At 36.6% G+C, this 20,921-nt stretch overlaps 4 protein-coding genes across 15 annotated transcripts in view; all 4 read left to right on the forward strand.

The window, feature by feature from the left end:
* Nucleotides 1-9,104, forward strand: part of LOC127495725 (gastrula zinc finger protein XlCGF7.1-like) — a 119,306-nt gene extending 110,202 nt beyond the window's left edge. For 8 of the 12 annotated variants that reach the window (XM_051862866.1, XM_051862864.1, XM_051862863.1 and 5 more), the window contains one exon: nucleotides 6,762-9,104. In XM_051862866.1, the coding sequence (XP_051718826.1) occupies nucleotides 6,762-8,200 (1,439 nt within the window). In that variant the 3' untranslated portion in view covers nucleotides 8,201-9,104. Of the gene's footprint in view, nucleotides 1-6,395; nucleotides 6,534-6,761 lie in introns of those variants that run through there. The other 4 variants (XM_051862872.1, XM_051862871.1, XM_051862870.1 and 1 more) reach the window with 3 other exon arrangements.
* A 1,146-nt stretch (nucleotides 9,105-10,250) lies between these two features.
* Nucleotides 10,251-20,921, forward strand: part of LOC127495753 (zinc finger protein 239-like) — a 35,639-nt gene continuing 24,968 nt past the window's right edge. Inside the window, exon 1 of the mRNA XM_051863001.1 lies at nucleotides 10,251-10,379. The gene's annotated coding sequence lies outside the window, so the exon portion shown is untranslated. The remainder of the gene's footprint in view (nucleotides 10,380-20,921) is intronic.
* On the forward strand, nucleotides 10,285-16,124 carry LOC127495728 (zinc finger protein 501-like). Its single transcript, XM_051862878.1, has 3 exons — nucleotides 10,285-10,497; nucleotides 10,725-12,014; nucleotides 15,986-16,124. Exons 1-3 carry the CDS (start codon nucleotides 10,413-10,415, stop codon nucleotides 15,997-15,999), a joined length of 1,389 nt encoding a protein of 462 aa, XP_051718838.1. The 5' UTR covers nucleotides 10,285-10,412; the 3' UTR covers nucleotides 16,000-16,124.
* LOC127495721 (zinc finger protein 501-like) overlaps nucleotides 16,075-20,921 on the forward strand; it is a 70,500-nt gene continuing 65,653 nt past the window's right edge. Inside the window, exon 1 of the mRNA XM_051862809.1 lies at nucleotides 16,075-16,213. Within this exon, the coding sequence (XP_051718769.1) occupies nucleotides 16,129-16,213 (85 nt within the window). The 5' untranslated portion in view covers nucleotides 16,075-16,128. The remainder of the gene's footprint in view (nucleotides 16,214-20,921) is intronic.

Raw genomic sequence — 20,921 nt, forward strand, 5'->3', positions numbered from 1 at the left:
GGTACCACTTTTAGCATAGCTTAGCATAGTTCATTGAATCTGATTAGACCGTTAGCATCTCGTTAAAAAATGACCAAAGAGTTTCAATATTTTTCCTATTTAAAACTTAAACTCTTCTGTAGTTACATCGTGTACTAAGACCGACGAAAAATGAAAAGTTGTGATTTTCTAGGCCGATATGGCTAGGAACTATACTCTCATTCTGGCGTAATAATCAAGGAACTTTGCTGCCATACCATGGGTGCAGCAGGCGCAATGATATCACGTAGCGCCTGTGACCCCTGCTTGCACAGGGAGCGTGCCTTGCAACCATGGAGACATTTGTGAGAGACGCTGCGTAATATCATTGCGCCTGCTGCAGCCATGGTACGGCAGCAAAGTTCCTTGATCATTACGCCGGAATGACAGTATAGTTCCTAGTCATATCGGCCTAGAAAATCGCAACTTTTAATTTTCCGCCGGTCTTAGTACACGATGTAACTACAGAAGAGTCAAGTTTTAAATAGGAAAAATATTGAAACTCTTTGGTCATTTTTAACGAGATGCTAACGGTCTAATCAGATTCAATGAACTATGCTAAGCTATGCTAAAAGTGGTACCGCCAGACCCGGAGATCGGCTGAACGGATTCGAAAACGGTAAAACTCAACTGTTTAACTAGAGGTGCTGGTCATATAATTAGAATATCATCAAAAAGTTGATTTATTTCACTAATTCCATTCAAAAAGTGAAATTTGTATATTATACTCATTCATTACACACAGACTGATATATTTCAAATGTTTATTTCTTTTAATTTTGATGATTATAACTGACAACTAAGGAAAATCCCAAATTCAGTATCTCAGAAAATTAGAATATTACTTAAGACCAATACAAAGAAAGGATTTTTAGAAATCTCGGCCAACTGAAAAGTATGAACATGAAAAGTATGAGCATGTACAGCACTCAATACTTAGTTGGGGCTCCTTTTGCCTGAATTACTGCAGCAATGCGGCGTGGCATGGAGTCGATCAGTCTGTGGCACTGCTCAGGTGTTATAAGAGCCCAGGTTGCTCTGATAGTGGCCTTCAGCTCTTCTGCATTGTTGGGTCTGGCATATCGCATCTTCCTCTTCACAATAGCCCATAGATTTTCAATGGGGTTAAGGTCAGGCGAGTTTGCTGGCCAATTAAGAACAGAGATACCATGGTTCTTAAACCAGGTACTGGTAGCTTTGGCACTGTGTGCAGGTGCCAAGTCCTGTTGGAAAATGAAATCTGCATTTCCATAAAGTTGGTCAGCAGCAGGAAGCATGAAGTGCTCTAAAACTTCCTGGTATACGGCTGCGTTGACCTTGGACCTCAGAAAACACAGTGGACCAACACCAGCAGATGACATGGCACCCCAAACCATCACTGACTCTGGAAACTTTACACTGGACCTCAAGCAACGTGGATTGTCTGCCTCTCCTCTCTTCCTCCAGACTCTGGGACCCTGATTTCCAAAGGAAATGCAAAATTTACTTTTATCAGAGAACATAACTTTGGACCACTCAGCAGCAGTCCAGTCCTTTTTGTCTTTAGCCCAGGCGAGACGCTTCTGACACTGTCTGTTGTTCAAGAGTGGCTTGACACAAGGAATGCAACAGCTGAAACCCATGTCTTGCATACGTCTGTGTGTAGTGGTTCTTGAAGCACTGACTCCAGCTGCAGTCCACTCTTTGTGAATCTCCCCCACATTTTTGAATGGATTTTGTTTCACAATCCTCTCCAGGGTGCGGTTATCCCTATTGCTTGTACACTTTTTTCTACCATATCTTTTCCTTCCCTTCGCCTCTCTATTAATGTGCTTGGACACAGAGCTCTGTGAACAGCCAGCCTCTTTTGCAATGACCTTTTGTGTCTTGCCCTCCTTGTGCAAGGTGTCAATAATCGTCTTTTGGACAACTGTCAAGTCAGCAGTCTTCCCCATGATTGTGTAGCCTACAGAACTAGACTGAGAGACCATTTAAAGGCCTTTGCAGGTGTTTTGAGTTAATTAGCTGATTAGAGTGTGGCACCAGGTGTCTTCAATATTGAACCTTTTCACAATATTCTAATTTTCTGAGATACTGAATTTGGGATTTTCCTTAGTTGTCAGTTATAATCATCAAAATTAAAAGAAATAAACATTTGAAATATATCAGTCTGTGTGTAATAAATGAATATACAAGTTTCACGTTTTGATTGGAATTAATGAAATAAATCAACTTTTTGATGATATTCTAATTATATGACCAGCACCTATATAGGGGAGATGGAAAATGAGCCTATTTTCAAAAACAGTGGAGTGTTCCTTTAAGCACGCAAACTAAAACTTATAGTTAGAACTAAATGCACTGGGTGGCGCTGTGGAGTTTGTAAACGAGTTGATTGTATTTAATCACAGAATTTTGTCATTTGCCTCGAGGCGCAGCGAAGTTTTCAATTCACTTTAATTTGTTGTCATATCATTTCAAAGCAGCTTTGCAGAAAATGCATGAGTCTACATTACTATTTAGAGTGGTCTGGATGGGTATACCGAGATAAAACAGAAAAGCAAATGGAAAATAATTAGCATAGTTTGGAATTACTTTAACCAAAATGGTCTTACAAAAATACTTTTGATCAAATTAATCAATATAAATAATAATTCAATAAATCAATATAAATAATAATTATTTTAGTGTAATGTAACTCCCTCTACCATCTCACTATACTGTTACTGTTTCCTGTCACACTGGGGCAGAAATGCCATAAAAAAAATGCAAAAAAAGCAAAATTTTTTTAAAATGCCCCCAAAATTAAAGATTTAAGGGGAAACCCCCCTGTAATGAGTTTTTTTCTGTTTTTTTTTTTTTTTTTTTTTTTTTTTTGTATGATCAATACAAGCAAGTTTCATAAAACCAAGCAACATATACAAGCAAAATGCTGTTTTCCGGACTATAAGTATGATCACAATATGAAATTGATTTTAAGCAACAGCTTAACAAGTTATTATTGTGTAACTTTAATTTTAGACACACGTTGAAAATATAGATTATTGTTGATGATAACATTTGATTAACCCAGTTTAGTGGTCTAGATGTAGTCATATGTCATATGATACTCCGTATCAGAGACGAAATGTGATTTACTTAAGAATTTGCGGCCCCTTTAAGAAACATGACACCGTGCGCACTGAGGATGCGCAGAAGAGACACTAGACGAGTGCTGAAACTTTAACTATTTGAAGCTGAAAGCGACGCTGTTAACGATCGTGAATGAAGGATAAATGTGGAATATTTTCTTCGGATGCCGTATATTTCCAGTCTGCAGATGAGAGATGTTTCTGAGGTAATGAATGAGGTAAAAACTATGAATGAACTACTGGAGACAAAGAAACTTTTCAGCAGATCATTTAAACATGATGGCTCTGTGGACTTTGTGGTGCAATGAGGAGCAGGGGCGTCGTTAGTGGGGGGAAAAGGGTGACAGAGTGCATAGGGCCCTGGCGTGTGAGGGGCCCTCGACGATCCTGAAATTATTATTATTATTATTATTATTTTACAATTGTGCGCATACACTGCGCCTGCGCTATTTCTCTGTTCGCTCATTTGACAAGCTTTGGCACACGTCTGTGTTGGCGCCTCCCGCGCAATTCGATTGGTTGTCTAGGAACGTTGTAAAGCGCTAAAATGGCTATGAGGGAAAGCGGACAGGACTCCGGAGTGTGGTAAACTTCGAATCGCGCCGACGCCGCCGCCGTTTAAGCTAAGATCAGGCAAAAAAGTAAACAGTAAGGGAAAGTAGTTCCTCATAAATTTCTTTCCAAAGAGACCAAGTGAGAACCTATATTGTTCGAGCGAGGCGACGGTGACCTATATGCCGCTGTTTACATTGTGTAAATAGATGCTTGCTGAACGGGAGTCTGCATTTTCCTACAATGAGAAACAACTTTCTAAGCCGTTAATAAACGCCCTTACCGAAAGTAACACGAAAAGTGTGTGACAAATCTTTAGATAAATTGTAAATATGGAAAACAACATGTAAACGATGTTTGTGTGGATCTTGCATAAAAATATTAATATGAGCAAACTTGGTCATATAATTGTAAGATAGCATAATGAGAAAAACATTAAACATTGACAAAATGCATCACAAGATCCAGGCATCTATTGTTTACAAATCCAACACACTTTTAACATTTTTACAGAAATGACAAACGTTATTTAAAAAAAAAAAATATATATATATATATATATATATATAAAATTGGCCATCTCAGTACAGTCATGAAAGATTAAAGTAATATCACAAGTGCCATTATTTCTACCATCTATACTATTAAACAACTTCTCTTAAACTATACACATGTTATGATAGTATAAATATCAGACATGTAGTTAATATATGGCTCAGGGTAATTTCAGTGGTGTTCATCATGCTTGTAGAGGTACCTAAACTGTTAAATACTTTAGAAAGATTGTAATGTTTTGGTATACAAGGCACAAAGTCTGTTAATAAAACACAATCCCAATTAAATATTGTTAAACTGTCATTTTTATGTCTAATATTACTGGGGTGCTCTATTTAAATATAGCACAATTCAAATAAATGAGTGTTATATAGTACAACTGTTTTTCTATCAGTGAGCGCTATGTGTATAGCTGTACACTTATTTTAAAAAGTGTGAAATTAAATAAAATATATCATATAAAATAAATAGCATGCATAATAGGATGCTGGCACAATATCAGATAATAAACTATGGACATATGGAGTTTGAATGATAATAAATGTAAATTTAATCAAATAAATTTATCATAACAGAATAACACAAACAGTTAGAAACTAATTTCCAATATCTCTGAAATATTGAAGTCCAAAATCTAAGAAAAAGGTTAGTAAGATCTTAACAAAATCTAATTAAAATGTTCACCACAAATCTAAGTCTGAGTAAAATTCTTGCCTAAGGAAAGACGAGATCTCGTGGCAAAGAGCAAAAATTGAGTCACGACTGAGTGAATGTCAGGTCGAGACTGAACATACAGGAAAATTAACCTCCTTATGTACTATGAAAACTGGACACGTACACAAGTTCTTGTCCCCAAGACCAGTAAACCACAAAAAGTAATTAAGGCAAAATTTAGATATTAAATTGCAGGCGGCTCAGCATCTTGAAAGTACAAAGTACATTTTAACATATTGTGCTAGACATTATGTGAAGGAAAATTAATGATTTAGTTCCTCTTTTCTTAGAAACCCAATTTGCCTGTGAAATTAATATTATATTGAGAAGGTACCCTTTGGCCTTTGTTCCAGCCATGTACATGTCTACTTCTGCAAATGGGGCATTTAAAAATATCTGTACTTTAACTTTATTATTTCTGCATATGCCAGGGGAACTTTCAGAATGCATTAGTGTGTAGCAGAATTAGAAAAACAATATAGCTTTGAAAAACAGCTCATGAAGAGAAACACTAAATGGATATTTCCTTTGTACAAAAATATATGGTTTCTATAAAAACTATAATTAAGATGTTAAAACATAAACAGAGGGAATGTTAATCTTTTCTTCACATTCATCACTTTGGAATTAAATAATTAAACAAACCATGCAACTAGTATGTAACCACATCTAAACTCTCAATATTTCTATCATAAAACAGACATGTTTGATTAATTTAAATTTAGTAATTTGTTTTTGTTTTTTCCAGGTCTGGTCCTGTGGGCGTCAGTATCGCACAGTAGCTACATTTACATGGACACTTTTTCCTTCAATCTGAACGAATTCGTTCTGATTGATAAATCCGAATGTAGTGTTTACATGAATGAATATCTGAATATCTATTTCGGGTCCTAATCAGGTGACGTCGAGCACATGAACCGTTGAGTGTTGCTGCTTGCATTTATCAAGCAGTAAAAGCACCATTTCCCAATCCCAAAACCAGTCATCTGTGGGTGAGAGTATGAAACAATGACTGGTGGGACGTTATCCTGCTCCACTTCACAGACGATGAGTGGAAAGACAATTTCAGAATGACAGGACACTCATTTATGATGCTTTATTCAACGAGAAGAACAGCTCAGGCTATTTCTACGTCATTGCACATGCGCAGTACTCTCCAGTTTCGGTTTTCAACCCAGTCAAGTGTTTACATGTCTTCCTAATCGGATTACAAAAGGAATAAATCACCCCTTACAATCTGAGTATAATTGTAATCAGATCTGGTCAATTCATTCCGATTGACGTGGTTACATGTGACTTTTTCATTCTGATTGTACTACTAGGCGGATTGCAATCAGATTATTAGGGTCCATGCAAACACAGCTAGTGATCACTGTTCACACCTGCAGTGAAGCTCCTCCCACAACAATTCACCAATAAATACTGGGAATATTCACATCATCCTACAAGAGAAGGACAAACTCCAGGTGTAGCAGCTGAAATCTGTGTGACTGTTAAAGATGGAGTTTATTAAAGAGGAGATTGAAGACATGAGTGATCCAGAACCATCCAGAATAAAACATGAAGATACTGAGGAACAAATACGTTGGTGTCCATTCTTGATTCTTTATTGTTGACTGCATTGGTAACTGTGAAATATTAAGCAGTATATGAATGATAACTGATGCAGAAAAGCTTATATAATTTTAATCATCTTTTTAGATACTTTTAATCATAATCTTGTAGGTTTTAATACTTGTCAAACACATTTTTATCATATTAACAAGAGAATGACAGGATCTATTGTTTTTTTATTTTATATGTCTATTTTAGATCAGATGGACGTGAAAGAGCAAAGAAAAGAACTGGAGGAAATTGAGAAGGAACATCATAACTTGAACAAAACTCAAGGAATAAAAGCCGAAAAGATGCACACCTGCTCACAGTGTGGAAAGAGTTTCACACAAAAAGGTAACCTCTACAGGCACATGACAATTCACAATGGAGAGAAACCATTTACATGCACTCAGTGTGAAAAGAGTTTCAGACAAAAAGGAGACCTTAACAGGCACATGACAATTCACACTGGAGAGAAACCGTATACATGCATTCAGTGTGGAAAGAGTTTTTCTCAAGCATCAGGTCTCAATAATCATCTGTTGCATCATTCTGGAGAAAAACCATTTAACTGTGATCAGTGTGGTAAAAAGTTTATTTCATCATCACATCTAAGCAAACACCTGAAAGTTCATTCAGATGAGAGGCCTTATGTGTGTTCTCTCTGTGGAAAGAGTTTTTCTTGGATGAACAGTTTTAAACTGCACCAGAAAACACATGATGAAGTGAGAGATCATGTGTGTTGTGACTGTGGAAAGGGCTTTACGAAAGCTTGTGATCTGAAACGGCACCAAAGAATTCATACTGGAGAAAAACCTTACAAGTGCTCATATTGTGACAAGAGTTTCGCTCATTCTGGGACCCTGAAATCACATGAGCGAGTTCATACTGGAGAAAGACCTTACAAGTGCTCATATTGTGACAAGAGTTTCGCTCATTCTGGGACCCTGAAATCACATGAGCGAGTTCATACTGGAGAAAGACCTTATAAGTGCTCATATTGTGACAAGAGTTTCAATCAGTCTGGAACCCTGGAATCTCATGAGCGAGTTCATACTGGAGAGAAGCCGTACTGCTGCACTCAGTGTGGAAAGAGTTTCAGACAAAAAGAATCTCTTAACAATCACATGAGAATTCACACTGGAGAGAAACCGTATACATGCACTCAGTGTGGAAAGAGTTTTTCTCGAGCATCAGGTCTATATAATCATCTGCCCCTTCACTCTGGCGAAAAAACATTTAACTGTGATCAGTGTGGTAAAGATTTTATTTCATCATCAAATCTAAAAAAACATCTGAAAGTTCATTCAGATGAGAGGCCTTATGTGTGTTCTTTCTGTGGAAGGAGTTTTTCAAGGGTGGGCAGTTTTAAACTGCACCAGAAAACACATAATGAAGTGAGAGATCATGTGTGTTGTGACTGTGGGAAGAGCTTTACTACAACTTGCCATCTGAAATGGCACCAAAGAATTCATACTGGAGAAAAACCTTACAAGTGCTCATATTGTGACAAGAGTTTCACTCTGTCTAGAAAACTGAAATCACATGAGCGAGTTCATACTGGAGAGCCGTTCAACTGTACTCAGTGTGGGAGGAGTTTTAAAACTACCAAAGGTCTCAGTATTCATTTACACGTGCACTCTGGAGAAAAATAATTTAACTGTGATCAGTGTGGTAAAAAGTTTATTTCATCACATTTAAAACAATAACTGAAAGTTCATTTATGAACTTTCAGACTTTGTGTGTTTTTTCTGTCAAAAGAGTTTTTCAAGGATGAACAGTTTTAAACTACAAAAAAAAAAAAAAAAAAATGAAGAGAGAGATCACTTGTGAGTGTACGAAGAGTTTTACTACATCTAGTCATCTGAAACAACATCAAAGAATTCATACTGGAGAAAGTTTTAAACGTATCATCCTTCAAACTCAAAAAATATTGGAAGTGAGCAGCGTTCGTTTTCATGTCAAATACATTAAAGTAAATTCATTGAAATAAAATATGGAGTTTTTACTAAAAGCACAATACCGTCTAAATTTGGTGAAATGCTTGGAAAACTATAAGATCAACAACTCTTACAGTGTAAATAAAGTCGTTGTAGTTTTATTTTCTGTCAGGATGAATTGTGTGCTTAGCAGGTCTTACTTGAATAATATATATTCATGTAATTTACTTATTTGACAAGTGTACTAAATGTGTTCTGATCGAACATAACATTATGAGAAATCAAACTGAAACATCTTTGTTTTGATTGACCTATCTAATGGGCACAGAGAATCGCCCACTGTTGTGTTAGTGAGAAGAGTGATACAGGACTAAAAATAACATTACCTTCCAAAGGATCCTAATGCTATATGGTTATTTATTTGCATCACTGTGAATGTCTCAGTTGAGCATCATTTGTTTGTTTGATACACTTCACTCTGGATTCTTTGGGAAATGAGTCTCAATTTCGGAACAGGCTTTGCAAACAGACTTTTATCTATGCTATAATCAACACTTTTCAAAACTAGTTAACCTTGAGAGCTGTAATAGTAAAAATGTACTAAAAGTCTTTAAGAGAGTTCCACATGTAATACTTATTTCATATGAAAATATGCAGTCTCACAGCCGACACACCCCTTCAAACAGAGCATTCAAATCAGAGGGCTAAAATCAGTTAATGGACATCGACTTCCATGGTATGAAAAACAAATAGGAAGTCAATGGGGCCCATTGACTGTTTGGTTACAGACATTCTATTAAACATATTTTGCATTCAACAGAAGAAATAAATTCATACAGGATTGGAACAAATTGAGGGTGAGTAAATGATGACAGAATTTTCATTTTTGTTTGAACTATCCCCTTAAGAATACGCGGCCCCTTTAAGAAACCTGACACCGTGCGCACTGAGGATGCGCAGAAGAGAGAAGCGCGAGAGACGAGGCGAGTGCTGAAACTTTCACCATTTGAAGCTGAAAGCGACGCTGATTCGTGAATGAATGATAAATGTGGAATATTTTCTCCGGATGCCGTATATTTCCAGTCTGCAGGTGAGAGATGTTCTCAGATTACAGTTTAACATTAAACAGCCTCTACGTGTTAAAGTACTAATGTAACGAAATGTGTCCTTGTTTATTATTAGAGTGTAATAATATGTTGGCAGAGAGGGTTTTTTTTTTTTTTTTTTAACAGACTCTTCTCTGTTGACACCAATAAAATGTGCTTAATGTTCCACTTTACAGAAGATCTCAGACATCACCATGATAAATGAGGTGAAAACAGGGAACTTTTGGAGACAATGAGGCTTTTCAGCAGCTCAGTTAAACATGATGGTCCTGTTGTTTCTTTCTGTTTCACAGACAAGGTTTAAGCCTAGTCCTAGACTAAAATACACTATTGAGCTGTTTTAACCGAAAGCAAATTGCACTGACATATCTTAAAATATCTCAGTGCCATTGTTTTGTCTCAAGATGCACACTTTTTTTCTAAAGCATGTTTATAAATGCTACTTAAATGTCCTAATTGGACTAAGGCCTAATCCTGGCTTAATCTAAGCCCTGTCTGTGAAACCTCATACTTTGGACAAAGAGTAAACAAACTTTGTGTTAAATGCAACTAATATGTAACTGTATCAAAATTCCCTATATTTCTATCAGAAAACAGACATGTTCAATTCATTTAAATTCAGTAACTTAGATTTTTTTTTTTTTTTTTTTTTCCCAGATGTGGTCCTGTGGGCGTCAGTATCACACAGTGATCACAGTTCACACCTGCAGTGAAGCTCCTCCCACAACAATTCACCAATAAATACTGGGAATATTCACATCATCCTACAAGAGAAGGACAAACTCCAGGTGTAGCAGCTGAAATCTGTGTGACTGTTAAAGATGGAGTTTATTAAAGAGGAGATTGAAGACATGAGTGATCCAGAACCATCCAGAATAAAACAAGAAGATACTGAGGAACAAATAGGTTGGTGTCCATTCTTGATTCTTCATTGTTGACTGCTTTGGTGACTGTGAAATAATAAGCAGTGCATGAATGATAACTGATGCAGAAATGCTTATATAATTTTAATCATCATCTTTTATATACTTTTAATCATAATCTTGTAGGCTTTAACAGTTGTCAAACACATTTTTATCATATTAACAGGACTAAGATTTGGCACATCAAAGATATTTTTATATCTATTTTAGATCAGATGGAAGTGAAACAGCAAAGAAAAGAAATGGAGGAAATTGAGGAGGAACATCATAACTTTAATAAAACTCAAGGAACAAAAGCCAAAAAGCTGCACACCTGCTCACAGTGTGGAAAGAGTTTCGTAAAAAAAGGAGACCTTAACAAACACATGACAGTTCACACTGGAGAGAAACCGTATACATGCACTCAGTGTGGAAAGAGTTTTTCTCGAGCGTCAAGTCTTAATACACATGTGTTGCATCATTCTGGAGAAAAATCATTTAACTGTGATCAGTGTGATAAAGATTTTATTTTGTCATCTCAACTAAAAAAACACCTGAAAGTTCATTCAGATGAGAAGCCTTATGTGTGTTCCTTCGGTGGAAAGAGTTTTTCATTGCCTGATAGTTTTAAAGTGCATCAGAAAACACATGATGAAGTAAAAGATCATGTGTGTTTTGACTGTGGGAAGAGCTTTACTACATCTGGTGAACTGAAACGGCACCAAAGAATTCATACTGGAGAAAAACCTTACAAGTGCTCATATTGTGACAAGAGTTTTACTGTGTCTGGAAACCTGAAATCACATGAGCGATTTCATACTGGAGAAAGACCTTACAAGTGCTCATATTGTGACAAGAGTTTCACTCAGTCTGGAAACCTGGAATCTCATGAGCGACTTCATACTGGAGAGAAGCCGTACTACTGTACTCAGTGTGGAAAGAGTTTCACACAAAAAGGAAGCCTTAAGACACACATGAGAGTTCACACTGGAGAGAAACCGTTTACATGCACTCAGTGTGGAAAGAGTTTTTCTCGAGCATCATCTCTCAGTGTTCATCTGCTCCGTCATTCTGGAGAAAAGCTATTTAACTGTGATCAGTGTGGTAAAGATTTTACTACATTATCAAATCTAAAACAACACCTGAAAGTTCATTCAGATGAGAAGCCTTATGTGTGTTCTTTCTGTGGAAAGAGTTTTTCACGGGTGGACAGTTTTAAACTGCACCAGAAAACACATAATGAAGTGAGAGATCATGTGTGTTTTGACTGTGGGAAGAGCTTTACTACATCTGGCCATCTGAAATGGCACCAACGAATTCATACTGGAGAAAAACCTTTCAAGTGCTCATATTGTGACAAGAGTTTCACTTATTCTGGAAGCCTGAAATCACATGAGCGAATTCATACTGGAGAAAGACCTTACAACTGCTCTTATTGTGAGAAGAGTTTCACTAAGTCTGGAAACCTGCAATCTCATGAGCGAGTTCATACTGGAGAGAAGCCGTACCACTGTACTCAATGTGAGAAGAGTTTTAAAAGTACTAAAGCTCTCAGTATTCATTTACACATTCACTCTGGAGAAAAATAATTTAACTGTGATCAGTGTGGTAAAAAGTTTATTTCATCATCACATTTAAAACAGCACCTGAAAGTTAATTTAGTGAACTTCATGTGTTCTTACTTTTTCAAGGATGAACAGTTTTAAACTACAAAACCCCCCCCCAAAAAAACAATGAAGTGAGAGATCATGTGTGTTGTGAGTGTATGAAGAGTTTTACTACATCTAAGTTACTACATCAAAGAAATCGTACTGGAGAAAGTTTTAAACAAAGTTTTAAACATTTATCATCCATCAAACTCATACAAAATATTGCAAGTGAGCAGCGTTCGTTTTCATGTCAAATATATTAAAGTAAATTCTCTGAAATAAAATATGGAGTTTTTACTAAAAGCACAGTATCATCTAATTTTGGTGAAATGCTTGGAAAACTAGAAAGTCAACAACTCTCACAGTGTAAATAAATTCGTAGTTTTTATTTTCTGTCAGGATGGATTGTGTGCTTAGCAGGTTTTGTATAAAATATATTCATGTAATTTACTTATTTCTCAAGCGTACTAAATTGTGTTCTAATCGTACATAACGTCATGAGAAATCAAACTGAAACAACATCTTTGTTTTGATTAATCTATTTAAAGCTGCAGTCCGTAACTTTTTTTGGTTAAAAATGATCCAAAATCAATTTTTGAGCAAGTACATAACCAGCCAGTGGTCAAAACTATCTCCTTATCTTAGCCCGATTCACAACGGTAAGCTTGTAATAATATTTTAAAATAAAATCGTAACAGTGGGTTTCTGCGGGAAATTCAAGCATGCAGCAGTTCGTCTTTGCGTCATTACGTCACGTCTGTAAACATAAAGGAACGAGTCCCTGCTAGTAGGCTATATCATGTGACGGACCATTTATAGCTTTTTCTCACAGCAGCTGGAATAATTTAAATTATCATTTTGATGGCGGATTGTAATCCAGAAAGGTCCAAATGACAATCATCAGTGACAACTGGAGATTCAGCCATGCTCAAAAAGCAAAACACTTCAGAGTGCAGAATGGCTACAGAAATTGAAATCTACAGGTAACACTAATACACACTAAATACACAGTCACGCAATGCTGATGTCGTTAACATTAACAATTTGACAACAAAGTAATATAATAATAATTTGCACGTGATCCGAGCTAAACAATCGTTAGATTGTAAAGCTTTTTTCCTCAGTTGGGCAGAACAAAACATGTTACTTGTTCAGATGACATTTTCTGGTGAAAATTCTTATTTTGTTTATACTTCCAAGACGTAGAATCTGTGATTCCAAAGTACAGTATCCACACTGGTGCGATCATTGACAGCAACAGATTCATCCACTGAGGAGCCATGTCATTGCACAACTCGCGTAAAGATAATAAGTCCGCAAATGCAATAGACCCTTTTCACAGACTGTGATGACGCGTTTCAACAGTCATCAGTATCGTAAACCCTGCAAAGTTTTTTTATATTTACATTTTTAAAAAACGTATGTACATTTATAACACTATACTTACTATTATATTACCTTATCTTATGCTTACCCTAGCATCAAATTACAAAAAACTAGTTAACGCTGCTGTGAGGGTGTTTCTAATACAGCAGCTATGACATCTTTCTCTCTTCTGACTGCCGTTATCAATCGTTCTCTATTTTTTTCCTCTTTTTGAAAATTGTCAAAAAACTATTGTGGAGTTTTTCTTTTACTATTTGAGCAAATGGAAACACAAAAAAATATATATTTTATGTATTCTCTCATTCATCGCTATAGAATTTTACCCAACTATGACGACTTCCGCTTCTAAAAAAAAAACCCGGAAATGTGAAAACGGTCTATTGCGGCTTTCGGCACCTTTAAGAAATATGACACCGCGCGCACTGAGGATGCGCAGAAGAGAGAAGCGCGAGAGACGAGGCGAGTGCTGAAGCGTTCACTATTTGAAGCTGAAAGCGACGCTGTTAACGATCGTGAATGAAGGATAAATGGAATATTTTCTCCGGATGCCGTATATTTCCAGTCTGCAGGTGAGAGATGTTCTCAGATTACAGTTTAACATTAACCAGCCTCTACGTGTTAAAGTACTAATGTAACGAAATGTGTCCTGGTTTATTATTAGAGTGTAATAATATGTTGGTAAAGAGTTTTTTTTATTTATTTTATTTTTTTCATTTAATTTTAGTTTTTTATACAGACTCTTGTCTGTTGATATCAATAAAATGTGCTTAATGTGCCACTTTACAGAAGATCTCAGACATCACCATAATAAATGAGGTGAAAACAGGGAACTTTTGGAGACAAAGAGGCTTTTCAGCAGCTCAGTTAAACATGATGGTCCTGTTGTTTCTAAAATACATTAGTGTGCTGTTTTAACTTTTTTTTTTTTTTTAATAAAGCATAAATAAACAAAACAGTGAAGGAAATTGTTGCTAATACAACGCTATATCAGATATGTACAATAACAATTGTAGAAAACAAATAACATTACGATGTCCAGAAATCAGTTTTAATAGGGGAGACCGGGGGCAGTTGTAACAAATTTTGGTCATGTTGTCATTACTCAAAAACCTTTTAAAATATTTGGATACAATTTTTATGTCAGTAACTTGTATCTGTGTTCTACTTGTTAACAGTCACCAAATGTTTTTACAAGCAATGTTAGAGTCACAATATTGATTGAAACATTAGAAGTCAAATGTTACATCTGCCCCCATGTAACAGCATATGGGGGCAATTGTAATAACACATGCAATACCTTCACATAAATACCAATGACCATAATAAACTCCAGAGAATATAGATATAGTTAAAACTATTCAATATCCATTTCATCCATATTGTCCAGAACAATTAATTAACTCCCCTTGCTGTTTTCCTTGGTCTGAACCTAGGCATGCTGTGAACAGAGAGTGTACAGGGCCTACTCCGTAAAATGGATCCCCAGAATGAGAGGCAAAAACACTTTTCTTAAATTATTGGAAAAAATATCTATTTTGATGGTGTACCACCCAGTGTCAAACAACCCTGCTAGCTAAAACAACGAAGCTAATGTTTGACAAAGATATCAAAAGTTAGACAACAGAATGGTCAGCAAAACAAGACCGATTTAAATTCATAGACATTAATGGTTAAGACAGTATGAGGAAAATACTGTAGATTAAAAAATAATTTTATACCTCAAAAATGAGTCTTTGTAGAAAAACTTTACCAAGTATGATTCAGAAGCTTGTCCTTTGGCATGCAGAGAGGGATCTCCACAGAGCACATGCAAAATGAGTTTCATGGTTCTGTCTCGTTTCTGATTGGTGTAATTTGAGATGTTACAATTGCCCCGTCTCCCCTACATTGAGAACGCATGTTTAATGTGATAGTTTCAAAATACAATATATTCTTAGTTCCGAGATTCTTTAATTTAGTGAATAAATACATAGATCCGCAATTAGCATTTGAATTCCCTAGTGGTCTGGTGGTAGAATTCTTGTTAACAGTATCAAAGATTCCGTGTTCTAATCCGCCTTAGTATAGTTTTTCTTAATTAAAATCAAAGATGTCCATCAATGGTTGTATATCAAGAGCAGGGACACGTTTGTGTGCATTTGTTTTGTGATTTTACCGGAAAGAATAGAACCTCTGCAATGGCGTTAAGCAATCGATTGACGTGCTTGTCTGTGCTGTGAAGACTGCTTAATTAATATTCAAAGTAATTGAATGTCATTCTCCTCTATGCTGTGTGCCTTACTATTTAAGATTAATTAAATATCGTTAAATTTATGTAAGGCACATACTACCCATTCATTCAAATATTTTAAAAGACTGGAATAAGAGCACACAAGCAATCCTTTTTATCAGTCAACTTCGTTTAACATTTTAAACTCAACAGGTCTGAAACCAGTAACTTATTTTTGATTTTTCCAGATGTGGTCCTGTGAGCGTGATCACAGTTCACACCAGCAGTGAAGCTCCTCCCACAACAATTCACCAATAAATACTGGGAATATTCACATCGTCCTACAAGAGAAGGACAAACTCCAGGTGTAGCAGCTGAAATCTGAGTGAAGATGGAGTTTATTAAAGAGGAGATTGAAGACATGAGTATTTCAGAACCATCCAGAATAAAGCATGAAGATACCGAGGAACAAATAGGTTGGTAAAAAATAAGCTGTATGTAAATGATAGAGAAATGCATGTAAATGACCATAACCTTGTATATACATGGGTTAAAGTAAAAACTGACATTTAGGATGCTTTTAATATCAAGTATTGCTGGTTAGCTTTGTCCTTGACTGTGTACAAGACCTACAGTCTAAAACATGAATTTTCTGAAATTGTTTTGTTCAAAAGAAATAATGGTAAATTAAATACTAGCTATTTTTTACTCAGATTTACAAGGGTTTGAGAAATCGTGAATTATAAACCGCATTCTGCAATGAACGTGTACACGCTTATTTTCAAGTCACAAACACCATAACTGCAAATGTAACATAGGTGAAAAAGGTGACGTCTGACGTGTACAAACCAAATTGTTGTAGGAGGGTCTGGGAGCTTCTTCCCCCAGGAGAAAATTTTTGTGATTTTAACATATAAACAAAGCATCCTGGTGCACTCTGACAAGAAAATAAACGGAAGAAAACCAACATTTGCTTCAAGTAAAAAAAAAAAAAAAACATTTATTGACACCAGTAGAGCTGGGCATTGACACAATTTCACAATTGGATTCGATTTTTAATTTAGCAGCCTGCGATTTGATTTTGATTTGATCACCTTCAATTCAATATTGATTAATTTGGGGCCTATCAGGTACAGTACATGGCAAATTTCCTTAAAGAAAAAAATATCTCTCAACTAATGTTGTAAACTATACATGGAACAGTTGGTACATCATTCTAATATTAGGTTAAAATTAATTGATTTGTAAGCTACTTACATATAAATTACACAGAAGTTTTTTATAATAACGTTATAATAAATTTGAAATTATATATTTGTTTCTACTCGTTTTTTCTGTAGGCCTAAACATTTAAATGGTTGCTGTCATAAAACAGATTTATACATAAAATATTGAAGCACGTTAAGTACACATACAATGAAAATGCAATAGCCTATAGTGCAAAATGCTCCTCTCTAAGTTCATTTTTATAGCTGACTAATGAGTTTTTGGACACTGAATGGCTTTTCTGAGGTAAATGTGATGGTAAATGTGACATTTTTACAAGCTGTTTTATTGACGCGTTTCCGCGGTTGAAACACTGATTGATCGATTACATGTGGCATGATGCAGATTTCGGTAAGTTGTACTGTATATTTCAACATACCTGAGGATGTTCATTCATGCTTATTTCGTGTTTTAACTAGTAAGGCAGAAGAGACGATCGGTTCATGTACGCTCTGCTTGAACTGAAGCGCTACAGCGATCTGTCACGCCACAGAGCGCCAAGAAAAATTGCGACACCTCGAGAAACGTCTATGATCTCACTCCAGTCTATGGAAAAGTAGCCCATTTTCAATTTATGTGAGGTTTATTGTGCTTTTCACCCCGATCTCCCTTCGAGTTAGTAGGACTCGGTTGCAGCTGGATCTCAACCACACTTTTCCAAGGTCCCCCCCATTCAGCTTCTGATTGGCTAGTAATGTTAGTTTGGTTGAGAGCGAAAGCTGTGTTCCTCTCATACCATTGGTAGGCAAACTAATGAACTCGAACGTGATATCAACAATTTTTTTTTTTTTAAATGTAGGACTCTTTTTTTTTTTCAACAGCCAAACGCCAGACACCGGAGATCCAGCATGGTGCTGGAAAACTTTAAGCCCTGTATATAACATTAAATGCAGATAACATTGTGTAAATCATCATAATATATCTGTTTTAATCATATTAACAAGCGAACTGAGCTTTGCACATCAAAGATACTTGATGCTCACACAGACAGATCTTGTTTTCTGCTAAATGTTTTGAATTTTCACATTTATCCTCTTTGAACTGATTCTAAGTACTTAATATGTTCATTTTAGATCAGATGGAAGTGAAGGAGCAAAGACAGAAACTAAATGATGTAAAGAAACACTGTGACTTCACAACTCAAGGAACAAAAGCCAAAAAGCTGCACACCTGCTCACAGTGTGGAAAGAGTTTCCCATATACATCTGGACTCAAAATTCATCTGTGCGTTCACTCTGGAGAAAAACCATTTAATTGTGATAAATGTGGTAAAGATTTTAAATTGTCATCAAGTCTAAAACGACACCTGAAAGTTCATTCAGCTAAGAGGCCTCATGTGTGTTCTCTCTGTGGAAAAAGTTTTTCTTGGCTGGTGAATTTTAAACAGCATCAGAAAACACATGATGAAGTGAGAGATCATGTGTGCTTGGACTGTGGGAAGAGCTTTACTAGATCTGACTGTCTGAAACGGCACCAAAGAATTCATACTGGAGAAAGACCTTACAAGTGCTCATCTTGTGACAAGAGTTTCGCTCAGTCTGGAAACCTGAAAAAGCACAAGCGACTTCATACTGGAGAGAAGCCATAATACTGTACTAAGTGTGAAGAGAGTTTCAAACATTCATCAAGCCTTCACACTCTTATGAAAAAATGTTGCAAATGAGCAACATTTGTTTTCATGTTAAATACATTCAAGTAAATTCTCTGCGATAAAATATGGAGTTTATAATAAAAGCACAGAATTGTGTAAATTTGTGAATTTGGTGAAAAGTTCTGAAAACTTGAAAGACTGAAGATTTGAAGCTTCACTAGTCAACAACTCTTACATTGTACAGTGCATCTGGAAAGGATTCACAGCGCTTCACTTTTTCCACATTTTGTTATGTTACAGCCTTATTCCAAAAGGGATTCAATTCATTATTTTCCTCAAAATTCTACAAAAAACACCCCATAATGACAACGTGAAAGAGGTTTGTTTGAAATCTTTGCAAATTTATTAAAAATAAAAAACTAAAAAAGTCACATGTACTTGTACACAAGTATTCACAGGCTTTGCTCAATACTTTGTTGAAGCACCTTTGGCACCAATTACAGCCTCATGTCTTTTTGAGTTTGATGCTACAAGCTTGGCATACCTATTTTTGGCCAGTTTCTCTCATTCTTCTTTGCAGGATCTCAAGCTCCATCAGGTTGGATGGGGAGTGTCGGTGCACAGCCATTTTCTAATCTCTCCAGAGATCGGGTTCAAGTCTGGGCTCTGGCTGGGCCACTCGAGGACATTGACAGAGTTGTCCCGTAGCCACTCCTTTGTTATCTTGGCTGTGTGCTTAGGGTCGTTGTCCTGTTGGAAGATGAACCTTTGCCCCAGTCTGAGGTCCAGAGCACTCTGGAGCAGGTTTTCATCAAGGATGTCTCTGTACATTGCTGCATTCATCTTTCCCTCGATCCTGACTATATTCTCCCAGTTCCTGCTGCTGAAAAACATCCCCACAGCATGATGCTGCCACCACCATACTTCACTGTAGGGATGGTACTGGCCGGGTGATGAGCGGTGCCTGGTTTCCTCCAGACATTACGCTTGCTATTCAGGCCAAAGAGTTCAATCTTTGTTTCATCAGACCAGAGAATTTTGTTCCTCATGGTCTGAGAGTCCTCCAGGTGGGTTGTCACGTGCCTTTTACTGAGGAGTGGCTTCAGTCTGGCCACTCTACCATGCAGGTCTGATTGGTGGAGTGCCGCAGAGATGGTTGTTCTTCTGGAAGGTTCTCCTCTCTCCACAGAGAAACGCTGGAGCTCTGTCAGAGTGACCATTGTGTTCTTGGTCACCCCCCTGACTTAAGCCCTTCTCCCCTGATCGCTCAGTTTGGCTGGGCAGCCCTCTCTAGGAAGAGGCCTGGTGGTTACAAACTTCTTCCATTTATGGATGATGGAGGTCACTGTGCTCATTGGGACCTTTAATGATGTAGAAATTTTTCTGTACCCTTCCGCAAATCTGTGCCTCGATAACATCCTGTCTCGGAGGTCTACAGACAATTCCTTGGACTTCATGGCTTGGTTTGTGCTCTGACATGCACTGTTAACTGTGGGACCTTATATAGACAGGTGTGTGCCCTTCCAAATCATGTCCAATCAACTGAATTTATCATAGGTGGACTCCAATCAAGTTTTAGAAACATCTCAAGGAATGATCAGTGGAAACAGGATGCACTTGAGCTCAATTTTGAGTGTCATGGCAAAGGCTGTGAATACTTATGTACATGTGATGTTTTTGTTTTTTATTTTTAATAAATTTGCAAAGATTTCAAACAAACTTCTTTCACGTTGTCATTATGGGGTATTGTTTGTAGAATTTTGAGGAAAATAATGAATTTAGTCCCTTTTGTAATAAGAGTAACATAACAAAATGTGGAAAAAGTGAAGCACTGTGAATACTTTCCGGATGCACTGTACATAAAGTCATTTTTGTAGTTTTTATTATTTTTAGTTTTTATTATTTTCTGTTAGGATGGGTTGTGTGCTAAGCAGGTCTTGCATGAATTAGATATATTCAATTAATTAATTTTTTTAATTACTAAGGCCCGGTTTCACAGACAGGATAACTTTAACGATAACTATATTTGTATCGACACTAACAAACGATAATGGTCTGTTTATTCTAAGCTCGCGCTGTGGTTTTAAAGTGTGTACAACATGTTTTTGCTGTTCTTGTTGCATTTACACGGCTTTAACCAGCAGATTTCCTCAGCATGCTATGTTTCGAGTGAATAGCTAGTGTAATCGATCTAATCTAACAGTGACTATAGCATGACAAAGTCAAAATAGTGGAATAAAAACAATGCCTATTCTTTTTCAGTAGGCATTGAAACTAGCGGTGGATACCTGAGGTAATTTTATGTTACACTGTTTGCTAGCCTGGCA

Source organism: Ctenopharyngodon idella, chromosome 15, assembly GCF_019924925.1.
Source record: "Ctenopharyngodon idella isolate HZGC_01 chromosome 15, HZGC01, whole genome shotgun sequence".
Classification (NCBI taxonomy): domain Eukaryota; kingdom Metazoa; phylum Chordata; class Actinopteri; order Cypriniformes; family Xenocyprididae; genus Ctenopharyngodon; species Ctenopharyngodon idella.

Bases quoted from the DNA above. Each gene is read 5' to 3' on its own strand.
- LOC127495728 (XM_051862878.1), top strand. From the start codon at position 10,413: ATGGAGTTTATTAAAGAGGAGATTGAAGACATGAGTGATCCAGAACCA. The intron at 10,498-10,724 runs GTTGGTGTCCAT...TATCTATTTTAG, and splicing joins AGATACTGAGGAACAAATAG to ATCAGATGGAAGTGAAACAG.